Raw genomic sequence first — 27,467 nt, 5'->3', positions numbered from 1 at the left:
CTTTGACACAAAATTGTCCCTTTAGAATAGTTCGTACACATGTATCATGCAGTAGTTTTTTTATGAGTCAATGACCTCTTGGTACTTAGGAAGTACTTGAGATACCCTTAAAATTCCAGTTCCTCTCATTGTGGGGAGACTCTCTCTCTCTCTCTCTCTCTCTCTCTCTCTCTCTCTCTCTCTCTCTCTCTCTCTCTCTCTCTCTCTCTCTCTATCAAAACAAGGACCAAGAAACCTGTAGGTAGTTCAAAATTGCGTAGGTTTTAGAGAGCCCTTTGTCGCAAAATTGTCCCTTTAGAATAGTTCGTATACATGTATCATGCAATACTTTTTTGATGAGTCAATGACCTCTTGGTACTTAGGAAGTACTTGAAATACCCTTAAAATTCCAATTCCCCTCATTGTGGTGAGAAGGAAATAGTGAATCTTTCACTCTTGCACCCTATCTATATCTATAACAAGGGATGTTGTATACCTTCAAAGGCCTTAAACATGAGCAAGTACTCCCTTGCACCTGGTAGCTTTCAAAGGATCATTATTCAGGCCAAGCATGTGCACATGAGAGAGAGGGAACGAGAGGCCCTGTATGCGAAATGCAATGTGAGTACGTATATTTCAAAGGTCAGAAACAAAGGCCCAATGAATTGAAGTGGGGATCTGGGAGCCTTGGGTTCATACGCGAGACTCTCTCTCTCTCTCTCTCTCTCTCTCTCTCTCTCTCTCTCAACAAGGACCAAGAAACCTGTAGGTAGTTCAAAATTGAATAGGTTTTAGAGAGCCCTTTGTTGCAAAATTGTCCCTTTACAATATTTCATACACATGTATCATACAATACTTTTTTGATGAGTCAATGACCTCTTGGTACTTAGGAAGTACTTGAAATACCCTTAAAATTCCAATTCCTCTCATTGTGGTGAGAAGGAAATAGTGAATAGTAATTATAAACATGAGCATGAATCAAGAAGTGGTTCAACTTTGATCATAGAGATGCTATAGACAATGTTTTCTCAATAAATATATGTATTTATTTTCCTCTCTCTTTCACGTGTATCTATGTACAGTAAAATGGATCTAACTTGCCCTACACCTATACCTCTTGCATGTGCAACCAATGATGCAAGCTCCTTTCACATATAAGTATATACTTCAACCACTGATGATGAAGCCATTGTGACATCTCTTCCTCTTCGTAATGTGCGTGGTGCAAAGAGGCTAGCCCAAACATTGGGTGGGCTAACCAAGAGACAAGTTCTTGAATATCTTGAAGCAATCAAGTCTTCCTGTGAGCGGGTAGAGACAACTTAGTTGAGCACTGTGGATATGCTTAGAACACTTAGCTCCAACAATCAGGTTGAGGGTGAAATTGCATGGAAGTTGCATGATGAAATGAAAGAGACCCAGTCAAAGATCTTGGAAAATCAAGTGCACTTACAAGCAGCCATTGCTCGGATTGAGGCAAGTCAACGACAGGTCTTGGAGTTTCATGGGAATTTTTGCACAGAGGTCTTGGGAATTCCTGGGGGCCAACACAATGACCAAGGTCGTGCCCTGGGTGAAATTGTGCCCACTTTAAGGAGCACTGTGAACAAACTAGGTGCCTTAACAAAGCTACAGGGTTCTGGAATTTCAGAGATTCGAGCTGCCTCAAATGAATTGGTGGGTTTAACAAAGCTACAAGGTTCTAGAGTTTCAGAAATTTGAGCCACTTCAAATAAACTAAATGCAATGGTCAAACACAATTTGCCAAAGCCAAATAATCGTGTTGGCTACAATGCACGTGAACGAAGTGCAAACCTTTTATGATATATGTACTTAAAAATTTCTTTTCTATGCAGCCCAAAATTGAGAACTTTGCTTTATGTAAGTTTTTAGACTTTAAATGAGAACTTTGCTTTATGTAAGTTTTTAGACTTTTTCAATTTAAACACATCAAATCACCAAATCTATGTTATGGTGTATCTTTCTTTGCACATGTGATTGCACATGCCATTTAAAGAAATAGCAAGAATAGAGGGAAATGCAAATGGGGTGTGTGTGTGAGAGAGAGAGAGAGAGAGTGAGTGAGAGAGAGAGAGAGAAAGAGAGAGATAGATGAAATGAAAGAGACCAACTCACGCTTGCGGATAAGCTTTTGGAATTGTAACGGGTATCCATGGAATGTGGGAATTTGCATTGATGAGCTTACCAATGACTCCGATGTGATATTTCTTGTCGAAACATGGGAGCATGATGCGCAACAAATTCTTGGATTTGACAAATACAATGTACATTCTTTGATGTGGGCCAAAAATGCAAAGCAACGAAGAGGCCAAGGAGGCGTAGCATGTATGACCAAAAAGGGTTTGAAAGATGTTTCCATTGTCAAAAAAGATAAGTATAAATGCTACTTATGGCTGAAAATAAGCCCACCAAATGGTCAAGTCATGTTTGTGGCTGGTTGCTACATTCCTCACTATGACTCCAACTTTTATGCTCGCTTAAATATGGATAGAGATCAGCCCTTTGTTGAACTAGAGGAAGACATTGCTCATTACAAGGATCAAGGTGAAGTCATTGTTTTTGGAGACATGAATGCTCGCACAAATATGTTACAACACGACACACAACAAGTCGACATCCCACATGTCTCAAGAAGAATGGATGACTCATACATGTATAATCAAAGTTCTAATGATGCAAAAGAACCGGATCACTATGGAAAGTCACTTCTACATATGTGCAATAGTACCGGAATGCTCATTGCAAATGGTGTATCTCTATGGCAAGGCATCAATGACTTTACATGTAGAAAGCACAATGGTGATAGCATGATTGACTATATGTTGTTCTCGGAAGCCACTCTAGAATGCATACAAAGCTTTACACTTGGTGAGTGGAATCCGGAATCGGATCGTAGGATGTTATGTATTGACCTCAAGTGTGGTAAACGGCCCGAGCATGTAGCCTCCAATCATGATGTGAATCATTCGTACCTATGTTTAGACTTCAAACGAGCACTTATATATGCTGATACGGTGGACCAAATGTTAACATGATAGAGCATCAAGAGAGCTCAACATTAGAATGCAAGTGGAAAGTTTTCAAAGAAGTAATTTTCTCTTGTGCAAAGGAATGTTTTTCGGTGAAACACATATCTTGCAAAAGGTCTAAGAAGGGTAGCACCAAGAAGAAATGGTTTGACATGGAATGTAGTGAAGCTCGAAAAACACTTGCTAAGATTGGATGCAATCAAAGACAAAGAAGTTTACTTGGAATGTTCATACACATACAATGCACTTGTTCAAAAGAAGAGGAGAAGGTGGGAAGTCAAAAAATAACTTTTTTTAGTGCAAGAGAAAGCACATACATGTGGCAAGTTTTGGCAAAATCTAAAAGACAAGCGCGTTGAGAGCTTTGGTGACTTGACTCTTGAGGATATGTATATGCATTGCAAGAACCTCTATGAGCAACCCAATGTTGATAAGATGGAGTTTTGTAGCTGCCTTCCGTTTATGTCTCCCTTCTTTACCATTGAAGATGTATGCTGCGCGCTTGAGAAACTTACTACTCGCAAGGCAGGGGACCTTCATGGTGTCAAGGCTGAAATGATTAAATGGACAAGCAAGAAAACACGATATTGGATATGCGATATGTTTAACCTTGCACTTCAGTATGGCATGCCTCATGATTGGAGTGCAAATTGGATCAAACCTTTGCACAAAGGAGGAGATGTAAACAATGTGAACAACTATCGCACTATAATGGTTGGTTCTTTGATGGCAAAGTTATTTGGATGTATCATGGAGATGAAGATAAGTGAATGGGCTGAAAAGAATGGCAAACATGCACTTGGCCAAGTAGGTTTTCAAAAGCATCATAGCACTATCGATCACCTTGTCACTCTTCGAGTTCTTATGGAAGCGTCTCGATTGAAAGGAAAAAATTTGTATTGTTGCTTTGTGGATTTCAAGAAAGCTTTTGACATGGTACCACGAGGAAATCTTTGGAGACGTATGCAAAGTCTTCAAGTGCCGAGAGACTTTATGCATGCAGTCTTTCGCATCTACCAAAAAGTGATATGTCGGTTATATATGGGAGATGGAATTTCAGAATTTTTTGCAAGCACCATTGGTGTCAAACAAGGATGCCCACTTTCCCCAACCCTCTTTGGGCTACTCATTGATGAATTGGAATGCATGGTTCTTGATTTTATGCAGCAAGAAGGCATAGAAGAGGTTAAGATCGAAAATGCGGTGATCATGCTTTTGCTTTATGCCGATGGTGTAGTGCTCTTGGCACATACCTTAGAAGATGCACAAAAGCTTGTGAGTGTCTTGGAATGCTTTTGCCTACATAGCGGGCTGATCGTGAATGGATCCAAAACCAAGGCTATGCTTGTAAAGACCCTCAATGACGAAAATCCATGCATTGTATACAACAATGAGCAACTTGAAGTGGTAGATCACTTCAAGTACCTTGGCCTTGAGGTTCCATCCAATCATAAATGGAAGTATTGTGCAATGCGTTGCTTGGAAGCCGAAAAGAGGGCTTATTATGCATTTGAGAACATGTGCAATGCTGGAGAGATCAAGTGTTGGGCACTCAAAAAGTACCTCTTTGACACATCGGTGACACCGGTGCTTCTTTATGGAGTGCAGGTGTGGGGTGGAAACATCGAGAAGTCTACTTGGAAAGAGTTTGAGAATGTCCAAAAGCGTTTTCTCACCAACTTTCTCCAAGTCAAGACACAAATACCCTACATGCTCTTACTTCTTGAGTTCGGATTGCTTCCCATTGAGGTCTTGGGCATGCAAAGGGTTGTGGAGTACATGTGTAAGACACAACGTAGCCCTTTGCAGCGACTTCCTAGAATCGCATATGAAGCAAGTCAAAAGGTTCAAAAGACATGCAAGAGCAAAATACTAAGTTCGGGGTGGATGCTTGACATCAAGAAATGGTTTGGAAGATGGGATGCATGTCACTTGGTCAAGGATGTGTTGATCGACTCCCAAGTTAATGAGGCCTTCTTACAACTCCAATGTATCACGGCTTGGGAGAAATCCGGAGGTTCTCGCTTCAACCATTACACCACACACATTGCCCCAAACTACAAATCTCTCTTCTTCTCCGAACGAAGTAACCGAACCCATCCCTACATCCTTGAGCCCATCCCGTTGAGTGCGATCCACACCATTGCCTCCATTTGTCTTAGCTCCCATTCTCTACGCTGCGAGACAGGACATTGGGGCACTGGCGAGGAGTGTCATCGACTTTGCACCTTATGCCCTCGTCAAGTGCGAGAGAGTGAGTACCACACACTACTTGAGTGCTCAGCTTTTGACCACATTAGGTCCTCTTTCCCCCATATATTCAGCCATGATCTCTCCCTACATACCTTCCTCTCCCAACCACGATGTGGACTCTCTATTGCGACGCTCATTTCGGCCATTTTTGAGCATCGAGAGTCACTTATGACCTCCACTCACACCACGTGACATGTTCATTTGGTCCCATAGGTCATGTTTGACCTCCGAGGATGATAATAGAACTATCTATCTATCTATCTATCTCTCTCTCTCTCTCTCTCTCTCTCTCTCTCTCTCTCTCTCTCTCTCTCTCTCTTTGTCGTGGTCAAATGAAACATGGATTTATGAAGATTAAGTGATAGCAAGTGATTAGTAATGAAACTAACATATATTCTCATTCTCATTCTCATTGTCTCTCATGCATCAAATTGATAAAGTTGAATCAAAACAATTGAAATGGTCTCTACCTCCCTGTTTTGCATTGTCATCTCTCTCTCTCTCTCTCTCTCTCTCTCTCTCTCTATGTGTTTTTAGCTTAGTTTCATTAATAGTTTCCTTAATTAGTTTCTCCCCCTCTATGGAGAACTATTTTGCATTATTGTCCATCCCCCCCTCTCTCTCTCTCTCTTCCTCACCCCCACCCCTCTCTCTCTCTCTATCGACAATTTCCTTACAAGACAAGTAAAACTGCTAGGATTATAGTGTACATTCATGTGTTTTTAGTTTAGTTTCATTGATAATTAATAATTGAAGTTTCATAGCAAATGGTGTCTAAACCGCGAATGTTGTCCCCAAGGCATGCAAGGCGTATTATACAGCTTGATCAATCTCGAAGAGCTAGGCGTGAAATAGCAAGAAATAGAGCCAGGAACACTTTGTCTAATAAGGCATTGAGGGTCTTAGGGTTACATCCACACATTTCTTATGAAAGAGTCTGTTATGAGAGACTAGAACCACCCATTGTTGGCCAAGAGCCAGATTATGAGTGCATGGATATTCATGTTGAAGACCATGCAAGCAATTTACAGAAAATGTGCATAGAGCCTCCGATTGTATTTGAGGAGGGAGATTATACGAAGGTGGAAAGACATTGTTTGTCAATTTTCTCTCACTATGCATCTACTCCCATCTTTAAAAATCCTTCCATGGCATCAATTCTATTTGGAAAATGTTTGATACACAACTTAAGCTGCTTAGAGTTTGAATGCTCCATATGTGGAGCTGCAGCATGGAAGGTTGAAGGAAGAAGTATTCGTAATTTTGTAGGAAAGTATTGTTGTTTGGATGGGAAAATCCATTTGCTGCCTTTGAGTGAGCCGCCCCTAGAATTGAAAGATTTGATGCAATCCTCTACACGAAGAGGCAAAAACTTCTTAAAGAATATTCGTGGATACAATAATGCACTTGCATTTGCCTGTTTGGGTGCTCACATAGATGAAAACATGTCCCGGGGAAGAGGAGTTTACACGTTTAAGGCACATTGTTGTATATATCACAACATTGGTCCTTTAATGCCATTTGAAGGACGTGATGAAGTTCCTCAATTTGCACAATTGTATTTTTTTGACACGGAGCATGAGCTACAAAATAGACTAATTCATGTTCCACACTTGGATGGTGAAGTATTACAAACTTTACAAGAATGATGCATAGGGTGAATCCTTATGCTCATGCATTTTGCACTGCATGTGCTATGGTTAATGGATCTGTTGTTTCAAAAATAAAGATGGTTATAACTGAAGCTCGCTCTAATGGGTGGCAATATCTTACTCCCCATGGTGGTGAAATTGCTGCTATATTGCCTGGGCAAGGTGATGAGAGAAATATAGGGCATCGTGACATAGTATTAAATCTTCGAGGAGGGGGGTTAAAAAGAATTTCTAATTTACATCGATCATACATGCCTCTTATGTATGTTCTTTTGTTTCCAATGGGAGAAGATGGATGGTATCCTTCGCTACAAAGCGGATCTAGACAGAAAATTACACAAAAACAATACTATAGTTTTCGAATAGAAATCAGAAATGACATCACTGAGTGTCTCTTACGGGGTGGTAGATTGCTCCAACAGTATATTGTGGATACATATAGTTCCATGAAGGACTCACGTTTGTTGTGGCTAAGAAATAATCAGAGGACACTCTGTGCTGAGGTCTATCAGGGCTTGGCTGATATGGTTCAAGCTAGGGATGGTATCGATGCTATTTTGGGACAAACTGCTGGGCGTAGAATTGTCTTGCCCTCTTCTTTCACTGGAGGGCCAAGATACATGTGCCAATTTTACCAAGATACCATGGGAATTGTTTGTAAGAGGAGAAAGCCTGATCTCTTCATAACATTTACATGTAATCCACGATGGAGAGAAATAGAAGAAGCATTGCTACTCGGACAAAGTGCTGTAGATCGTCTAGATTTAACTGCACGTGTATTTTATCAAAAGTTTAAAGACATGATGCATTCGCTTATAAAAAAGGTTGTCTTTGGAGATGTTGTTGGCCATGTATGTGTGATCGAGTTTCAAAAGCGAGGTCTTCCACATGCACATATATTGTTGATTTTAGCATCTGAGTACAAACCAATGGAAGCATCCCACTATGATAAGTTGGTGTGCACTGAGCTCCCAGACAAAGAGCTATTTCTAGAGTTGCATAGTGTGATTAGTTGTTGCAATATTCACGGACCATGTGGTCCCTTGAATTCAAATGCTCCATGTATGGTTGATGGAAAATGTAGGTTTAAATATCCACACAAATTTACCCTATCTACAAATGTGGATGAAAGTGGATATCCTACGTATATGAGACGAGATAATGGAAGTTTTGTTCAATTAAGAGATTGGAAGCTAGACAATAGATGGGTTGTGATTGGGTTGTTCCATACAACCCATTTTTATCATTGAGATATAAAGCACACATCAATGTTGAGGTTTGCTCAACCATTTCTGTTGTAAAGTATTTGTACAAGTATGTATATAAGGGCCATGATTGAGCCATTGTGGTGCTCCGTGATCATGAAGGTGTTTTTGATGAAATTAAGAGCTATCTTGATGCACGAAATGTTTCTGCATATGAAGCTATTTGGCAAATTTATGGTTTTGACATGCATGAAGAGAAGTCTGATATCCAAAGATTGCAAGTTCATCTTCCCAATAAAAATACTGTGAATTTTCGAGATTCAGATGATTTGGCAGAGTTAGTAAATAACAACAAAGCTAAGAAGACAACACTCACTGAGTGGTTTTTTGTAAACCAAAATCATCATGAGGCCCATATACTAACATATGCTAACTTTCCTACTATGTGGGTTTGGAACAAGACTAAAAAACAATGGACACAGAGGCAGTTGGGAGATACCATTGCAAGAATGTACAACATTGTCCCCACTATTGGAGATGTTTACTATTTACGGATTTTGCTAACCATATGTAAGGGATGCAAGTGTTATGATGACTTGCGAACGTATGAAGGACATGTTTATGCTACGTTCAAAGAGGCTTGCAATGCTAGAGGGCTATTGCAAAGTGATGAGGAGTGGATCACATGCTTGAAAGAAGCCTCTTCTTTTCAAACTGGATTGCAACTGCGCCAATTGTTTGCTATTATATTGGTATATTGTGAGCCATTATGTCCAGGCACATTGTGGGATAGATTTTCTGTTGAACTTTCTGAAGACTATGCATATGCTTTAAACATACATGTACTTGATGCAAGAGTTCGTGAAGAAGTTGCTAAAAGTCGCGCACTTTGTAATCTTCATTCTTTGCTACAACAATATGGTAAGAGGCTCTCTGACTATCCTGGGATGCCTCCAATTGATCAAAGTTTTATGTCTTTAAGTAGGAGTAGTGTGTTAGCAAAAGAGACCATGTTTGATACTACCGAACAATGTAGTATGGCAAAACAAATGGAAAGGTCTCTAAACAATGGCCAACGTGATGCTTACAATTGTGTGCTACAAGAAGTTGAGCAAAATGGAGGGGGTGTCTTCTTTCTAGATGGTCCAGGGGGGTCTGGAAAAACCTATGTTTATAATGCATTGCTTGCACAGCTTTGAGGTGAATGTAAGGTAGCGTTGGCATGTGCATCATCTGGTATTTCAACTTTGCTCCTTAACAATGGAAGAACTACACATTCGAGGTTTAAGATTCCTCTAGAATTAAATTCTGAGTCAACATGCAATATAAAAGTGAATAGCCAACTTGCTGAATTGTTGAGAAGAGCAACTTTGATTATATGGGATGAAGCACCCATGACTCATCGCCATGCTTTTGAGGCAGTAGATAGGACGCTCAAAGATGTTTTACAAACAGACAACCTGTTTAGTGGAAAGGTAGTTTTGCTTGGAGGTGACTTTAGGCAAATTCTACCAGTTGTACGCAAAGGTAGTCGAGCAGATATTGTGAATGCGACATTGTGTCATTCGTACATTTGGAGACACTCAAGAATATTAAGGCTCACTCAAAATATGCATGTGCAAAATTGTATGACAGATGCAGTTGAGAAACAATTTTCACAATGGGTTCTTGATATTGGTAATGGGAATATACATGATGGGGGAATTGTTGACAATGTCACTTTGCCTACGAGCATGCTACTTCAAAGAAACCATTTGTCAGATCTTATCGAGAGCATCTATGGAGATATTCAGAGAGTCGAGGATTATGCAGGATTCTTTAAAGATAGGGGAGTTCTTGCACCTTGCAACAAGGATGTAGATGTGGTCAATGATTATGCTCTACACAAGATGTGTGGACATTATAGGGAGTATTTGAGTGCAGACTCACTATGCGAATCAGAAGAGAGCAGTGCTTTATATACAATTGAATTTTTGAATAGCTTGGATTTAGGTGGAGGATATCCACCACATATGTTGTGTCTGAAAGAAAATGCTCCAGTCATGCTATTGCGCAATTTGGATCCAAGAAGGGGTCTTTGTAATGGCACAAGGTTAATATGTAGAGAGTTTCATCGTAGAGTCATAGAGGTAGAGATAATCACAGGTTCCAACTCTGGAGACCAAGTATTCCTTCCAAGGATAGATTTTGTCATAAAATCTAATATCTAACCAACCCAAATGATTTTCTCATATTAAATTGATCACTTAATGTGGGAGAATAAATGGGAACAAGTGTTAAGATATAGATATGTGCTTATAGATCTATCTCAACACGGGGCCAATAGTAAAGGGGCCCAAATGGGAGATGGTCTATCAAGAGCAAGGCTAACCAATGGAGCATAAGACCTTAGGGTTAGCTTCATTGAAGGCCTCCAATAATGTGTGTAAAAGTCCTTTGACCTTAGGTAAGCTAGGGCTGAGCTTGAGGTGGGAACCCGGCCCAAGCTCAAGGTGCTTGTCGTGCTTGAGGTGCTTGTCCTGCTTGAGGTGCTTGTCATGCTTGAGATGCTTGATTAAGATGCTTGAGGTGCTTGACTTGGTGCATGATTAAGGTGCTTGAGGTGCCTTGAGAAGCTTGCCTGAGATGCTTGTGGCAACACCCCCTACTTCAAGTGCTTAGTCATGCTTGATGACTAAGGGGCTTGCTCATCCAAAGTCAAAAATATCCCTACAAGGAGGGGGGCGAGCCTACAAGGGGGGGGGGGGGGGATGAGAGAGAATACACACACACACACACACACACACACACACACACACACACACACACACACACACACACAAGGGAAGCCCCAGCTTGAAGAGGCAGCAAGGACACTTGTCAAGTTCCTCCCCATGTTGCCCTCATGGTGTGCTTGAAGCCTATTGGTTGGCCACCCAAGGGGTCCAATGATAATTTAGGAGATTTAATTAATTGATTTTGATTTATCAAGTACTCTCTCTCAAAAGGGAAAGGGGGACACTTATCCCAAGGCTACCGATGCTGCTTGTAATGCCTCCTGCTTGTGATATGGCTAGGCCTGTTGTGAGGGGTCCAATGAGCTTCAAGCATGAGCTACAAGGGGGGTCGACCCAAGAAAGCTAGGGGGTGGCTTAGGGGTATACTCACCCACACACACTCACAAACAGTCTCATTGTGTGCTATGCAAAGTGCAAGAGCTCCCTCTCCTTCTCCAAGCAAGTAGAGGTTGAGAGCCTACACCAACACTCTTGGCTATGGAGTGCAAATCCAACCAAGATCCATGCTTCAATGCTTAAGCTTGCCATCTCCTTCTTCTTCATTACTCTTCTATTATGTATGCTAGCAAGAAGAGTTATGATAAGTGAGGAACTAATTCTTTCTCCTATGAAATGTTTCTTCTTCCTCTTCCCTACCTCATTCCCTGCTAGCTCTCTCCACCTTCGAAGGTGTTTGAGGTCTTGGGACTGGCTTGGTATAGTTAAAGCTTTCTTCAAGTTTAGGTTATGCTATGATGGTGATGCATGAAGCTTTCCATCTTCATTGCTTCACCTAGGTCACAAGGAACACAAAGAATGTATTGTAACAAGTCTCTCTTTATGGGAGAAATCATAATACAAATGCCTATTGGAGGGGGGACCGGCTCCACATAAATCCGATCCTCAACTGTTGTCATGTTCTCTAAATTCTCTCTCTTGCAAAAGTATTGTCCATGCCAAGTTAACTAATTGCTATAATTATGTTGCTATCTTCAATTATGTCTACCCGCTATGCTCACAAAATCATTTCTTGAAAGTACTCTCATTAAATTCCGCTACTCTCAAATTGAATAGGCAAATTCCATTACAGATTTCATTGCTGGAAATTCTCAGGGACTACCTTGCCAAATGAGGCGCAGACATTTTCCTATAAGGCTGGCATTTGGGATGACCATAAATAAAGCACAAGGACAAACATTGGGCTTCTTATTGGGATTATATTTGGCAGCATTCGTTTTTTCACATGGTCAGTTATATGTGGCAATGTCACGTGTGCGAACCTCAGTTTCTGTAAAGGTTGTGGTCAAGGATGATAACGAGGCAGAGTCAACTCAGACTCCAAACATTGTATTCAAAGAAGTGTTGCAGGCTGCAAACGCAATGGGGTAAGGCATGCACAAATGGATTATTGAAATTGTATATGCAAGACATCTTCTTTTACATCATTTATCCTCAAAATGATGTAAGGTTCCAAGCTACAAATTTTCTCAAAGTGGGAGTGCAATATTTTGTTGCATTGAAGATAAGAAATTGCAATGTAAGTCATAGGGTTATCCATGCCTTTGAGGTGAAAAAATGCCTCTATTGGATTCTTATCTATAACAGATTCCAAATGAGTAGAGGTAAGAAGACATGGTTATATGTGATGTCTTAATTAATTGCTTAAGGCGATTGACCCTGAGCTATATTTGCTCTCAAAAAGATAATAGCTACTTTTCCCAGCGTAATCGACTTCAATGCTATGTTTTTTGGACCCACATCCATCAAAGACAAGGTAATCGAAGATAGGTAGAGTGACAAGACCCTCTCTCTTACGTTCTTTTATCAAAAAATTAATTTCATTGAATGAGATTTGTTCTTGGTAAATAAGTGTGGCCCTAGCCCTTTTAACTCTTTATTTTACTTTTAAATTATTCATGAGTTTACCACTTGCACATCAAAATGAAACAATGGAAATTTGGAAGAGTTGTGGAATTTGAAAGTGTTTTTGTTAAATGGGATTGGTTTTTGGTAAATAAGTGTAGCGCTAGCCCTTTCAACTCTCTATTTTGAGACCCCTTACATATCAAAATGAAACAATGGGAATTTTGGGGGTTGTGGTGTGTCAAGAAGTTTATGGTAAGTTTACTGGCTAATCGCATGTCACGAGATCATTTTTAAAGAATCTAATTGTACTTTTAAGAGAGCTTGATTTATTTTATTTATCTTTGTTTGGTTAGAGATGGCCTACCACTCTACAATGACATCGATGCACATGCACCCACCAACATTTTTTAATGGTAATTAACTATTTTGTCTATAATAATAAACTATTTTACAAAACAGTTCATATGAGTTACACAATTTTGTTATAGATCCACGATTTTGGAGAGGGCCTTTACATGCTGATGATGCTGTTTGCATCATTGAAGACTCTGAAGTTGTTCAGTATGGTGAAATGAGACTTATTGAAAATAGTTTATATTTTTTTGTTATGTAGTTTCCGATTTAACATTGAGTATGTTTTTGTAAACAGGAACCATTATTATCGCCGATATATTTTGTTGGGCGTTTACCATCATATTGATGGTTTGCAGGGATATTATCACATTAAAGTTAATATTGACCATGATAATGGCCATGCCTATGTGAGTATTCAGGAGGTGGGGACCAACTCCCACTTAATATACGTTATTCATATGGTGACAACTGTCCCGGTTGGAGGATAGAGATGTATGTGTTGGGTCGCCCTCCTTGATGCCTTGGGCAAAGTGTGCATCGTATTGGACCTTGGATAGTGCGGACACCAAGTGATGCTTCCAGGACCTTATTTTATTGATGGTGATGATGGTCATTTATGTAGCTTGGCATACATTGAGTGTTGGAATGTATGTAGCTTGACACACATCTTAGAATGTACTCCTCTCTCTCTCTCTCTCTCCCTCTCCCTCTCTACAGACAAATTCCTTGCTTGATTTTAAATATGGTTTGAAAACAAACTATTAATTATGGTTTAATTTTGTAGACGATGATGATATAGTGTAAGCTGTTGTACAGTTTGACTTCATTAAGTTCTATTTTTTGCAAGTGACCCTTGGTATACTCTTGATTTACCATGTCCATGTGTGTGTGTGTGTGTGTGTGTGTGTGTGGGGGAGAGAGAGAGAGAGAGAGAGAGAGAGAGAGAGAGAGAGAGAGAAGGGCTGTGTAGGTGGCTCAAATGAAACTCTCTCTCATACACACCACCGCTCTAAATGATAGCAAAGAGCTTTCATTACTTTGCTCTTCCATTCTCTCTCTCTCTCTCTCTCTCTCTCTCTCTCTCTCTCTCTCTCTCTCTCACTCATAGGTGGCCTCCGTACAAATTAAAGAGGGAGAGAGAGAGAGAGGCGGTGTGGTGAGGGATGCCAACAAGGGAGAAAAAGAGAGACTGTGATGTGTATCATGGGGAGATACATAAAGATGCAGAGAAACTATATATGATTGGTCTGTTGGTAAAAGTGAGCAAGATCCATCGGAGACGTGAGTACGTACATAGATACTGAGATGAGTGAGCTTTACAAACTGTATAGGATTCACGGCTTGGTAAGAGTGAACGAGACCCGCCGGGAGGCGGGTCGCGTGCGCTCGTAGCACTAAAAAACCCAGAACCGGAAAAGTAGGTGGGAATGTTAGCAATGGATAATGGGGCGAGGGCGATTGTATTCTTTTTTAGTTAATTTAATTTCTCTCCACTCACAATTGTGAATTTGTGAGATGGCAAAAAAAAAAAGTGTAGTAGAGGTGAAACACTCTACATAAGCGATAATTTTGGGCTTGATCATGACTAAAATAATAATTAGAACCTTAATTAAGAAACATTTAGCACCTAAATCTAATCACAATTGAAGCATGAGATCATAGCAAAAGAACGGATATAAACACACATGGCGTGCATGAATGCAAAGTGTGTGTGTGTGTGTGTGTGTTTGTGTGGGGGGGAGAGAGAGAGAGAGAGAGAGAGAGAGAGAGAGAGAGAGAGAGAGAGAGAGAGAGAGAGAGAGAGAGAGAGAGCATGAGAGCATACAGATTGGGGTGAGGTAGATTGACCTAAAGCAACACTCACTCCTTATTCTTCTATGTATATAAAGAATAATTGTGTGGGTTATAGAGGTCAGTGGGCGGCAGCGGACACTGGTCCTGGGGCAAGGCACATGCCGTCTTTACCCCCACAACCTCCCACTTAAAGGAGATGTGCTGATAAGTAGGTCCTACTAACTAAACTACTAGTATATACAAGAAAATGGGTGAGATACTCTCTCAACCTACAATCATTGGCTGGCTCACTCAATCTACATGTAGCCGTATAGGCTCTAGTGATAGGCAAGTGTGTGTATCCATGTTAGAGCCTGCATGCGAATCCCACAGACATCTATGTATAGTCTGCATAGATCCATAAAGCGTCATGCTAGCATCAGTCACATAGTACGACTGACAATCATTGCTGCAAATGCTCCCACTATAGCTGCTAAGTCAAGCTCGATACTAACACGTCGAACATGAGACGCTCAAACGTTGACGAAATCTACACAAACCTGGCTGTGTTAGCCTCCTCATGGCTATGTGCATAATTTTCACCATCAGGACTATTGGTCACATATGGATGTATTGACTTCTGGAGGAATACCTCCCCTTCATCCATAGGTGGCCATAGGTGGAGCCATGTATCCTAGCATCCACTCATCAGCCTCTAGCATGAGCACATCTCTGTCTGTGTTTCTAGGGAGCAAACCCGCTCTACCTCTATTTGCATACTCTGATACATTCTATATTTGTGGATCATTTGGAGGCTAAGAAAGATTTATATGTATGAGGGGCTTACCAAACTCCTTTTCTTAGAATATATTTTGATGATGTTTTTTTAAAGGATAAATAGGTATGCCTTGGGCAAATACATGTGGAGGAAAAGGTGTTCCATTCTAAAAGATGTTTGAGAAGTTTTCGAATCTCTTAGTGAACAAGGATGAGCCGAAGAGATTGAAGAAGGGAATTATTATGTTCACCTAGATGGGTGGGAGAGGGAAGCTGAAGAGGACATTCAAATCGATGATGCGTAGGATCAAGGAAGGGTAGGCTTCTCTAGAGAGGATCTCGGCAGACATAAATTCCCTCCTTGATAGCTTTTACAGCTTGTTCTATCACCTGCTAGGACTTTTTTGTAATATTGTCAAACCTTAGCTCTCCTGTCAGTTTACCATATGGTAGATTGGTTATCCCACTTCCCTTTGGACTATGAGGTCTTGAGTTCAAGACTCGTTAGATAGAGCTTTGAGGTCTCTTGGGATTGTTCCTACACCGTAGAAAACTCCCCTCTCTCTTTCTCTTACCATCAATTTTTGTGCTTTAATGAAAATCAAAACCACATAATTTTCAAATCTTATATTTGCCTAGCAATGTCAATCATACATTTATATTTATTTTTCCATTTGTAGACTATGTGTGGTTGATTTTAAATAAATCGTTAAAATGCAATATTTGCAGACGATGCCTTCCATGTGGAAGCAATGAAAGCATGAAAGAGGAGCCAACGGCCCTGACGAGTTGGGCGGAGGTGGGCCGGCCAAGTCTTTATATCAAACGCTCTTGAACCCCTCTCTAGAGGCAGGGTGGCTTGATCTTTATCAAAGATGCTCTCAAACCCTCTCTCCCTTGAAACCCGAAGGCGGTGGGTGGCTATTTGCCGACCTCTCCCTCTAGATATGAGTCCACTTGTTGAGCCCGTAGGGAGTGCAACAGAGAGAGAACTCACGTCGAAGGGTGACTGAGAGCTAGGGAGAAGGTGGGGTAGGCAGACTGCTCTCTCTCTCTCTCTCTCTCTTCTCTCTTCTCTCTAGACTAAGCAGAACCGTAGATCCCCTAAAAAAAAAGAGGCATTGAGAGGGCACATAGGGTGGGTTCAGACTAGGCGACGGAAGAAAAAAGCAAAGGGGCGTTCTTCCTCCATGGCAAAATTTAATTGGTTGAATTTGAGGCACTCTTCCGCCGGGCCCTCCACTTTTCTTCCGACACCCTCCCCCCCCCTCCCGAAGAGTTGATGGCCTCTCTGAGCCCCCTTCACTTTTTCACTTTTCCTCCTCCACACTGTTCACAGGAGGCGGCGGCACATTTAGGAAAGCCTGTTTCTTCTGCCGGTTCGGTCTCAACCCAGCCATAGTATCTCTTGGATATTTGGGTTTCGATTTCGAATTCTCTAACGTTAATTTTGCCCTTTAATCAAACGGCGCGCGCTCTCAATCAAAGCAAAAAGAAAAATGGCGTCTGCGTTGAAGCTCGTCAGAACAGTCTGAGAGGTACTTTTGTTGAATTCATCCGTCACAATTCCGCGCGCACGCGCTCACACACACACACACACACTCACACACACTCACAGAGAGAGAGAGAGAGAGAGAGAGAGAGAGAGAGAGAGAGAGAGAGAGAGCTGTGTCCGAAGGGATGCTCCTTTGCAGTGTTTGTTTGCACCATTCCGGAGCCTTTTATTGTGGCCTCTTGTCTGTTCCTGAGGTATTGGGGCTTTCTAACGTGCTAAGAGAGGAGCATGGAGGAGTAAATTTGCAGTATGGATGACCGTTCTGCGTGGGTGCGGCTGAGCGGAATGGTCTGCAGCATGCATCTAATGGCACTGAGGTATTGGGGCTTTCTAACGTGCTAAGAGAGGAGCATGGAGGAGTAGATTTGCAGTATGGATGGCCGTTCTGCGTGGGTGCGGCTGAGTGGAACGGTCTGCAGAATGCATCTAATGGCACTGAAGGATTAATGTGTTAGGAATAGAAGAATGCGAATCATTCTGATCTATGGGGTGTTTCTTGTACACAATTACTAGGGCTGGCAGGAAGGGAAATGAATGAAAGAATTTGCCAGTTTCATGTGATTGAATAAAGTCCTGAAATTACTCGTGCTCCATTCTGACATGACGACGATTTTTTTTGCATTCCTTTGCTTTCCGGTACAAGACAAGGACCATATTTCCCACAATTATGTTTGGCTCGGAGTGTCTCCTAATGGTTTTATCATGTAAATAGAAACAAATTATTGTGTGCATTGCCCAACATGTGTAAGGTAGGTGTATTATGCGCTGTAGAACTCATTACTCACTTGAACCGTGAATTTTTAAATAGAATAGATGGCACGGAAACTTTCTGCCTTCAAAGAAATACGAAATTCCATAATAAGTTTACCTGAGATCTTTTGTGGAGGAATGAGTTGCTCTCTTCATTGTAGACGGGTTAAATGGAGTTTTGTCCCCAGATTTTTAAATTTTTTAATTATAAAAAAAGTGGCTCCATGGCTACATTTTTCAGCCCATCTGTGATCAGAAAGGGGATAATCAAGGGCTTATGTGAGTGCCAAATGTGAGCAAACAGTGGCCTTATGGTTGGCTGCAAAAATGCAGGTGTATGTGGCAGATCCGAGGGCGACCTGCAGGTTTAGGACAGCAAGAGAAACTACCTGTCCCCCCATAATTATTATTGACTTTTTTATGATTTATGTATAAATCATGTCAAAGTCACTTGCCTTACTCGTCACTTGCCTTACGCAGGGTTAAGAAAGTACAAGAGGACCCCTATGGCAGCACATAAACCCATGCACACTTAGTCTTGGCTCACAGATTCCCAGGGTGCCCTACACTCCCAGCGTATTCTGCAAGGGATCGCCCTCCATCCCCCATCCGATAAAAGTAAGATTCGGCTGGACGCATGATATCTCTTCAAAATGAAGCACCTTAGGGAACAATAGGATCCCGCTCGATGTGGGTTGCAGGTGGCCACCAAGGGGTAGATCTGGGGCTGATTTTCACATCCAATGTGAGAGGATTCAAGGGCTGAATGCTGGCTGTAAAAATGCAGAGCTTCAACACTGCAAATGCGGCAAATCCATCACGATGCGACACTGAAAACTGATGCAGTGGCACTTGATGGGCAGAAGATGGCGACACAACCTAGAGTAAATACCACATTGATAATGGTGTTGGGGGCCCTTGAGAGGGTTGGTTGGGACCGGCTTGGTGTAAACCCCCCTCTCTACATCTCTACCTCATCTCCCTCACCCTCTCACGTATTCAAAAGGAACCATCAAGACAAAGGGTTGTGGAAGGGCCCGATTCAAACAGATAATGCTAGTCCTTCCCGTCGGTGACGTTCTTGCATGCACTCTTCTACTCTGGAGGAGACCCCGACGGTTGCTTCTTGAACTTGGGTAGCGAGGTTGGCCATGCTTGTGGTGAGGGTGTGCTCCACCTCCTTTGCTTTGGCGAGAAGGTGCTCGCTATTATCTTGCTTTTAAGACTCCAAGGAGAAGAGACGTCTCTCAAGGACTGCAAGACGCACCTTGATCTCTACGTTCTCGTCCTTGAGCTCTCGGATTTGAGAGTGGAGACGGTCTATCGGGTCCACCCGCGGGGTGGGCACGAAGAGACGTGTCCACCTAATGGGGCAGAGAGAGCCCCCGCGTTGCATCACACCTTGGAGAAGTTCCCTCTCACTTGCCTTGCTTGGAGAAGTGCCCTCTCACTCGAGTTTCTGCTTTCCCCGTGGGAAGGGGCTCTTGTATTAGGTTAATGTTGATTGTGTATTGGTTTGATAGAGCACAGAGGCCGTGAGTCGGATTAATGAGGCACAACAGCGGTTGCGAGCCGAAGCTGGTGAGGCAGGAGAGCCGCAGAAGCAAAGCCTCGCGAGCCGAAGCTGATGAGATAGGGAGCCGTAGATGAGCCACGATGAGCCTTGGGTTGCTTGGGAGAAAGAAGGCGGGGGCGAAGCTGTGGAAGGGCTCTCCCGCAGGGTTGTCCCCCGTCCGAGAGAGAGAGAGAGAGAGAGAGAGAGAGAGAGAGAGAGAGAGAGAGAGGCGAAGAGGAGAATGATACCCGACGGGGTCCCAACCAACCCTCTCAAGGCCCCCCCACACCGTTGCTGATGTGGTATTTGCTTTAGATTGCGTAAATGCAAATGGAATGTACACATGCAATACCTCAAATGCAGACTTTACTGACTCAAATGGTGAATGTCGCCGCAGTAACTCCTCAAGAGGAGGCACCTCCGGGGCTGATTTGATGCACCTTTGGATCCTTCTCGATGTGGGATTGCGGATGGCCACCAAGGGGTAGATCTGGGGCTGCATTACTCTCTCGATGTGAGAAGAATGAAGGGCTGAAAGCGCAGATCCCAAAGATGCCGATGATGGACAATAATGGAGCACTTGATGACGGCGAGGGAATGGTTGAGGGGAGGCTCAATGGGTTGCCGATGGATTGGACCGCATCTGTGAGGGGCTATCACTTGCAGATCTCACACACTCCTGACGATGCTGAAAAATGAAAACGTTGGCTGATCTGCGGCTCTGGAAGCTAGCGCTAGCCAAGCTCTGCAAAAATGCTGACGCTTGGCTGATTTTTGTAAAACGCCAAGTGTAACAAACTTGGACACTCCAAGTCAAGAATCAACCGCGACAGCACCAAATAACCACTTCAAAACAATTCACAGATCACAATAGATTTGCACTGGCCCGGCGGAGTTCCGTGCCTAGAGATATTGGCCCCAAAGACTGGCGCCCCTTTCGGTATTTCTTTTTATATTAATCAATCATCAAAGTACAAGAGAGCGGTTAGGGTTTCACTCTCAGACTCTGCGTCCAGATGCTCTGAGAAGTGAGGCCCTCACCACTAATTTAAAGGTTACAAGGGATGCCCAAAAGCAGAGCCCCAAAAGCTTTTAAAATCAAAAGCATCAGTTCTCTCTCTCTCTTAGAGAGTCTTTTCTCTTTTTTTTTTATAAAAAAAAGCAAAAGCAAAATTCGCGTCGCTCATCATTTTCCAAAAAAAAAAAAAAAAAGTTAAAAAAAAAAAAAAAAAAATCCGCCTCCGCGATTTCCGGAATTTAGGGTTTTTGGCAAAAATTAGGGTTTGCAGGAATTTTAGGGTTTCTGGCAGAAATTAGGGTTTCTGCTGTCCGCCACGTCATCACTTTGTGACATACCCCCCTCTTGAAAGCATTGTAATCGACCGCGATTACGCCTGCAAAACCGACAAAAGCCATAAACCGTCTTAGCAGACACTGACTGTTAGTACCTACGTACTAGGAACACACATCTAGCACATGTACAAAATCGACAGTCACATCACATGACATCACAGGACATCACCAGACATCACAGGACATCACATGACATTCAACATTCATTCGGATCTTAGACCATGATTTATCGGCAATGTAGCTAGCAATCACATCTAGGTCCAATCGGGACCTCATCGATGTCCGATTGACTAACCCCTATTGCAACCATGTCTATTCGAGATCAATCAGACCAAAATGCTGCAGTCATTTCGGCTATCAGTTCCTGCACTCACAAGAAGTCAAGAACAAATCAGTATCATAATCAGGAATTCCATTTCATAAAGTCATCCAGCAGAATACTGTCAGCTCTCAGTATCCCTGAAGCTCAAAGAGACATCAGTGACTTTAGTATCAAAATCGAGGCATCTGTTGACAAAGGAGTGGAGTGACTCCCCTCTTGTGCATCCCACTGCACCAGATCTTCGGCCAAGCTGAGTTTCTGGGTTCCGTTTGGAGTAGACTATGCTAAACCAAAACATCGAGGTAAAGTTTCACAATCCGAGGAGTATCTGCTAGGTCCTCCTCCTCCATCCACTTCGCATCAAATGCAGGAAAGTTCTTGAACTTAACCAAGAACCGCCTTCGGACTTTACCTTTCTTCGTATCATTATGTGCCAAAATCTGTTCAGGAACAAGGATCTCCTCGTTTTCTTCCACTTTGGGTTGCTCATCGGGCTCCCCATCATCAGGCACATCACCCTTAATAGGTTTCAAGAGACTCACATGCAATGCATTGTGAATCCTCCCAAGTATCTGGCAGTTTCAATCGGAAGGAGACATCATTTATCTTGTCAGTAATCTGGAAAGGTCCGTAGTATCACATACTAAGCTTTGGAAAAAGCCTCTCCTTTCCCTTTTTCTTTCTTAGGCGTGCCTTCTCAAAAGTAAGAGCACCCAATCATCCTCCTTCAATTTCCAGTCGCGACGATGGCGATCCGCTGCCTTTTTCTGTCGTTCTTGAGACTCCTGCAAAGTCTCGCGAACCTTGGCAAAAGCCGTATCCAAATCTCGCGAATATTCATCCGCTTCAAATTTCTAATCTTTCGTGCTCAGGAAGGATGGAACCTTCGTAGCAGTTTCAACAATCTCTCATGGCGTCTTCCCCGTCGAAGAGTGTATCGTGTTATTGTAGGCAAATTCCACCAAAGGTAAGTTCTTTTCCCATTGAGTCTTCTGATGCGAGATACAAGACTTCAATAAATCTAAAATCACTGAATTGGCAATCTCAGATTGCCCGTCAGTCTGCAAGTGGAACGATGACGAGAACTGCAACCGCGTCCCAATGTTCTCCCAAATTGCCTTCCAAAACAAACTCATAAATCTGGGGTCTCTGTCGGAGACAATCGTCTCAGGCGTGCCATGTAATCGGAAAGTCATCGTGATCATTCTGTATTCTCGGGAGATAAAAAAAATGAAATCCATTTCAATATTTTCCCAGGGGCGGGTGGGTGGGTATGGGTAAAGGCTGTAACAATCCCTGTGCCTTATGCCTGTCAAACTTGACCTTCTAGCATACCAAGCAACTGCGCACAAACTCTTCCACATCCTTCTTCAGTCTCCGCCAAAAGAAATCTCTCTCTACCCCTTTCATGGTGGTAGCAATGCTGCGGTGACCCGTAAAAGGTGGACAGTGGCAATCAGTCATAACCTTTTCCCTCAACGGCTGTGTAACGCACAACATAGTCTTTTTCATCAAGTAGCCTTCCCGAAGGGAGTATCCAGCTACTGTCTCCCCATCCCGTATCCGTGTGAAAATATCTGCAAAATCTGTATCTGTGGCACACTGATCGACCATATCCTCGAAGCTCCTATGATGTATCGCGGAAATAGCCAGAACCAACGGTTTCCGAGACAAAGCATCTGCCACCACATTCTTCTGTCCCTGCACATGGATAATCTGGAAGTGGAACTATGACAAGATGTTCGCCCACCGCATCTGCTTTTCCGAAAGCTGCTTCTGTGACAAGAAGTAGCGCAAACTCTGATGGTCTGTAAAGACAATAAAATCCGCTCCGAGTAGGTAATGCCGCCACTGAGTAAGAGCATGGATAACCGCCAAAAGCTCTTTCTCATAAATCTGTGCTGTCATCTCCGGCCTAGAGAACAAACGGCTCTCGTAAGCTATGACATGGCCTTCTTGCATCAAGACCGCACCCAGACTACGACCACAAGCATCACAATATACTTCGAATGACTTCTGCAAGTCCGGCAAAGTCAAAATAGGTCCCGTAGTCAATTTCTCTTTCAATGTCTGAAAGGCAGTCACCTCTGTGGGTCCCCACGAAAAAGGCACTCCTTTCTGTGTCAAGATATGCAAAGGGGAAGCAACCTCTGCAAACTTTCGTATGAACCGCCTGTAGTACGAACACAGTCCCAAGAAGCTTCTAACTTCATGGACATTCCTCAAATCGGGCCAATCACGGATATTCTCTATCTTGGCCGGGTCCATTCGCACTCCTGTTGCTGACACAATGTGTCCCAAAAAGTGTATCCATGGTAGGAAAAAAATTCACTTTTCTTTGCATTAATCACTAGCGTGTGATCTCGTAATGCCTAAAAGACTTGAAGCAGATGATCTCTGTGTTCTGCCTCATTCTTCGAGAAAACAATGATGTCGTCAAAGAAAGTGCCAACAAATAGCCTGTACTCTCGAAAAATCCTGTCCATCATCCGGTTAAATGTCGCAGGAGCATTGGTTAAGCCAAAAGGCATCACCAAAAACTCAAATAACCCAAAAGTCGTCCGAAAAGCTGTCTTGTAGACATCTCCTGGCGCTATCCTGATCTGATGATATCCACTCTTCAAGTCAATCCTGCTAAAGCACGAGGATCCCTGTAACCTGTCGAGTATATCATCGATCCTAGGAATCGGAAATCTGTTCTTGATGGTGATTTCGTTGAGAGTGCTATAATCGATGCACATTCTCCAAGATCTGTCTTTCTTCAAAACCAACAACACTGGAGAGCAATACGGTGAAGTACTAAGCTGGACAAGACCCTTTTCCAAGAGGTCTTTCACTGAGTTCATAATCTTTTCATTCTGTACTCGGCTCACACGATAAGGTGGCCGATTCGGTGGTGTGCTTCCAGATATCAGATCAATGGTATGATCTTCAGGCCCTCTCAAAAGCAATCGGCATGAGCGTGGAGAAAAAAAATCTTGGCGTTCTTTTCTTCAGGTCAAAACATATTCAACTTTTATCCATGGTTCAGTTCTCCCAAAAGAATGAGTAAGAAAACTGAAGTTCATCAAGTACAATCTCTAAGCCCTTCATTTATCAAAGTCGCTTTCTCGGCCCGGTAGTCAACCACGGCGTAGTTCTTGTGGTACCAAGGGATCCCGAGTAGAACGTCACTCACGTGCCCTGAACACCCCTGTCATTGCAAACGAAGTTTGCCAATGCTCGGTGTAATGGCAACATCCCATCCGGGTGCCAGTCGAACTACCTCCGCCTGTGGCGTCAGTCTGTCGGGTGTAGTTCCAAATCGAGCCGCCAATTCCAAGTGAAAAGTTGGCCTTGGCTCCTTCAAAAGAGCTTCCTGATCCTTCACTTTGCCCCAAAAAAAAACGGCAAAGTTTGTACTTTCATTCATTTGATTCGGTGCAAGTCCCACGCCATGTGGTACCAGTTCTGCTTTTCTATCTGCCTTTTCTGCCACATTCCTCAGCTGCTCTCGAACTCTCAGACCTGTCGTCGTCTTTATCATTCTGTTCTTTCTGTGCCTTATCAGGGCACTTTGCGGAAATATGTCCATGTTTCCCGCATTCAAAGCACTTCCCCTCTCTGATGAAGCGAGCTCTCTCCTCAGGAGTAAGCTTGGGTCGTGCATCCTTTTTTTTTCTCTGGGTTGCTCTTTTTCATTCTACTTTCATTCCCAGAAGTCTGTTTGGCTCGTTGTGTCATGGCCTCATCTGTGGGGTAGGTCAGACTGCCAGAGTGAATGGCAAAGCCCCGCTTCGCATGACTCATCAACTCCTGAATAGAAGCTGACTTCTGTTCCAAGCAGTGATCTCGGATCTCTGTAGGTAGACCCAAGGTAAACCGCTCAAGCTGTTCTCTGAACGAGATCTTCTTGAATGAAGAGGCGGGTAGAAAAGAGCTCCAGAATCTTTCACAATAAGAATTCACTGTATCGCTCTTGGTCATCCGGAGATGGTTCCAAGCAGCTCGTATATCTCGCTCAAACTCTTGAGTCAACCAAGAAGAAATAAAAAGCCTCTTGAATTTCAGCCATGTAACTGGCACAGTCTTGCTTAATAGAAGCGTGGACCACCAAGTACGAGCATTCCCCTCAGAGTAAGAGGCAGCTCTCCGAATCTTGGAGTGCTCTGAATAGCGTCCTCCCGCGAAAGCGATGTCAAACTGCTGTATAAGAGACAAAGCCTTCGAAGCATCTGAGTATCCTGAAAAGTATCAAACTTGATCGAGTGGCCACCTTCCTTAAACTCTCGGACTTTCTTGATGTTATCTTCGAGAAAGTCATACTGGTTGGCTTTGTAAAAATTCTTCTTGTTCGCATAAAACTTTCCGTCATCGGAATCTGAGCTGTCTGTAGACGAGTCCTCAGTAGAACTGTTAGTCTCTGGGCGAGATGTAGCCTTCTTTGCCTTTTTCTTGCCCATTCCGAAGCTTTGTGTCTTGCTTCGCTTTTTGCTTTTTTTCTGTCTTCTTCGCTCTAATCCGAGGAGCTAGAAGAACTGTCAGAAGAAGAAGAAGAAGAACTGGGTACTCCTTCAAATCGAACACGCTTCTTCCGTTTCTTTGCTTTGTCGAATGTCGACTGACGACCCAAATATCCCGGGAAGTCAGTACCTTTGTTCTGCTTTTTGCCGTGCTTTTTGCCTTTCTTTTGCACGTCGAAAAGCTGAGCAATCCGTGCATCAACCACGTTCTCCAGTTCCTTCTCCGTATATTTCTTGGAGGCAGAAGGTTTCTTGAGAGCGGGTTTCGGGAGTGGTGTTGTGGTTCTCTGCCACTCCATCTGTACCTCTTTCAAAGACGTCTGGTTCATATATTTTACCATCTTCGGGTCCTTGGCAAAATTGAGCATCATCTTTGTTGCATCACCAATCAATTGACGACGCTCCATCTCTCTTTGCTCCGCCTGAGTAGGCCGAGGCGGGCCATACTCTCTGCCTGAATCTTCGTTGTGATCCCAGCCCGCATCTCCAGATGCAGAGGGAGTCGACTGATCATTGCCTGAAGCCATAGGTGCCGCGGAAAAAAAAAATTCGGGGATCGGATTTCCCGTAGAAGAGAAATCGGCCGTGCTCTGATACCACTGTAACAAACTTGGACACTCCAAGTCAAGAATCAACCGCGACAGCACCAAATAACCACTTCAAAACAATTCACAGATCACAATAGATTTGCACTGGCCCGGCGGAGTTCCGTGCCTAGAGATATTGGCCCCAAAGACTGGCGCCCCTTTCGGTATTTCTTTTTATATTAATCAATCATCAAAGTACAAGAGAGCGGTTAGGGTTTCACTCTCAGACTCTGCGTCCAGATGCTCTGAGAAGTGAGGCCCTCACCACTAATTTAAAGGTTACAAGGGATGCCCAAAAGCAGAGCCCCAAAAGCTTTTAAAATCAAAAGCATCAGTTCTCTCTCTCTCTTAGAGAGTCTTTTCTCTTTTTTTTTTATAAAAAAAAGCAAAAGCAAAATTCGCGTCGCTCATCATTTTCCAAAAAAAAAAAAAAAAAAGTTTTTTTTTAAAAAAAAATAATCCGCCTCCGCGATTTCCGGAATTTAGGGTTTTTGGCAAAAATTAGGGTTTGCAGGAATTTTAGGGTTTCTGGCAGAAATTAGGGTTTCTGCTGTCCGCCACGTCATCACTTTGTGACACCAAGTCTCTTGTAATTTTGTAAAACACTAGGCTCTAGCACTATCTGCTTCTGATCATAATCGATGGGCTACTAGGCTCCCTTTATAGGCAAGATTTTTGGCTTATAAATCTGCTAAGGGCTAGGTAGGGCAAATTGTCTACCAATTCAACAAATTAAATCATAAAAAGGATTTATTAATAAGTTGGACCAGGGGGTAGTTTCTAGGTGAAATGGTCGCACATCTGCCCACTCAAGTATCTGATTGACGCGGGGAATGGCTCGTTAGATTCCTCTAACCTAAAACTATGTGCATGTCATGCCAGATGGCCACCGTAGTTTAATAACATGTGTCAAAACGCTTGTACAAACCATTTATGCAAGAGGGTTCCAAAACTAGAAAACCTAATCTAATGAACTCGTATAGACATGTAGGTCTTGTGAACAATCCTCCTAGGATTCTAGACACTCTTATCTAGGAAGAAGGGGAAAACTCATAGTCACAAGGGACGCATTCCGGGACGGGGAACGGGGGACGGGCTCAAATGGATTTTTAGTATAACAAAGAGGGCGGGACGGCAAGTGGGGACGGAAAAGTCGGGATGCGAAGCCCGGAAAAGGG

General features: G+C 42.9%; 3 protein-coding genes across 3 annotated transcripts in view; all 3 read left to right on the top strand.

Moving 5' to 3' along the window:
• The first annotated feature begins 6,978 nt into the window (after window positions 1-6,978).
• LOC147450111 (uncharacterized) lies at window positions 6,979-9,338 on the top strand. Its single transcript, XM_086520985.1, has 2 exons — window positions 6,979-8,014; window positions 8,302-9,338. Exons 1-2 carry the CDS (start codon window positions 6,979-6,981, stop codon window positions 9,336-9,338), a joined length of 2,073 nt encoding a protein of 690 aa, XP_086377111.1.
• A 195-nt stretch (window positions 9,339-9,533) lies between these two features.
• LOC147450110 (uncharacterized) lies at window positions 9,534-19,598 on the top strand. The gene is made up of 5 exons (XM_086520984.1): window positions 9,534-10,304; window positions 11,970-12,280; window positions 13,221-13,322; window positions 13,411-13,537; window positions 19,494-19,598. The coding sequence occupies exons 1-5, from the start codon at window positions 9,534-9,536 to the stop codon at window positions 19,596-19,598; spliced, it is 1,416 nt and encodes a 471-aa protein (XP_086377110.1).
• The window catches only part of LOC147450109 (uncharacterized), a 23,359-nt gene continuing 12,884 nt past the window's right edge, over window positions 16,993-27,467 (top strand). Inside the window, exon 1 of the mRNA XM_086519444.1 lies at window positions 16,993-17,203. The gene's annotated coding sequence lies outside the window, so the exon portion shown is untranslated. The remainder of the gene's footprint in view (window positions 17,204-27,467) is intronic.

The sequence above is a fragment of the Adiantum capillus-veneris genome, chromosome 9, assembly GCF_014529385.1.
Source record: "Adiantum capillus-veneris isolate H3 chromosome 9, ASM1452938v2, whole genome shotgun sequence".
NCBI lineage: Eukaryota > Viridiplantae > Streptophyta > Polypodiopsida > Polypodiales > Pteridaceae > Adiantum > Adiantum capillus-veneris.
The sequence above is the reverse complement of the archived record's forward strand: the minus strand, read 5'-3'. Positions and strand labels throughout refer to the sequence as shown.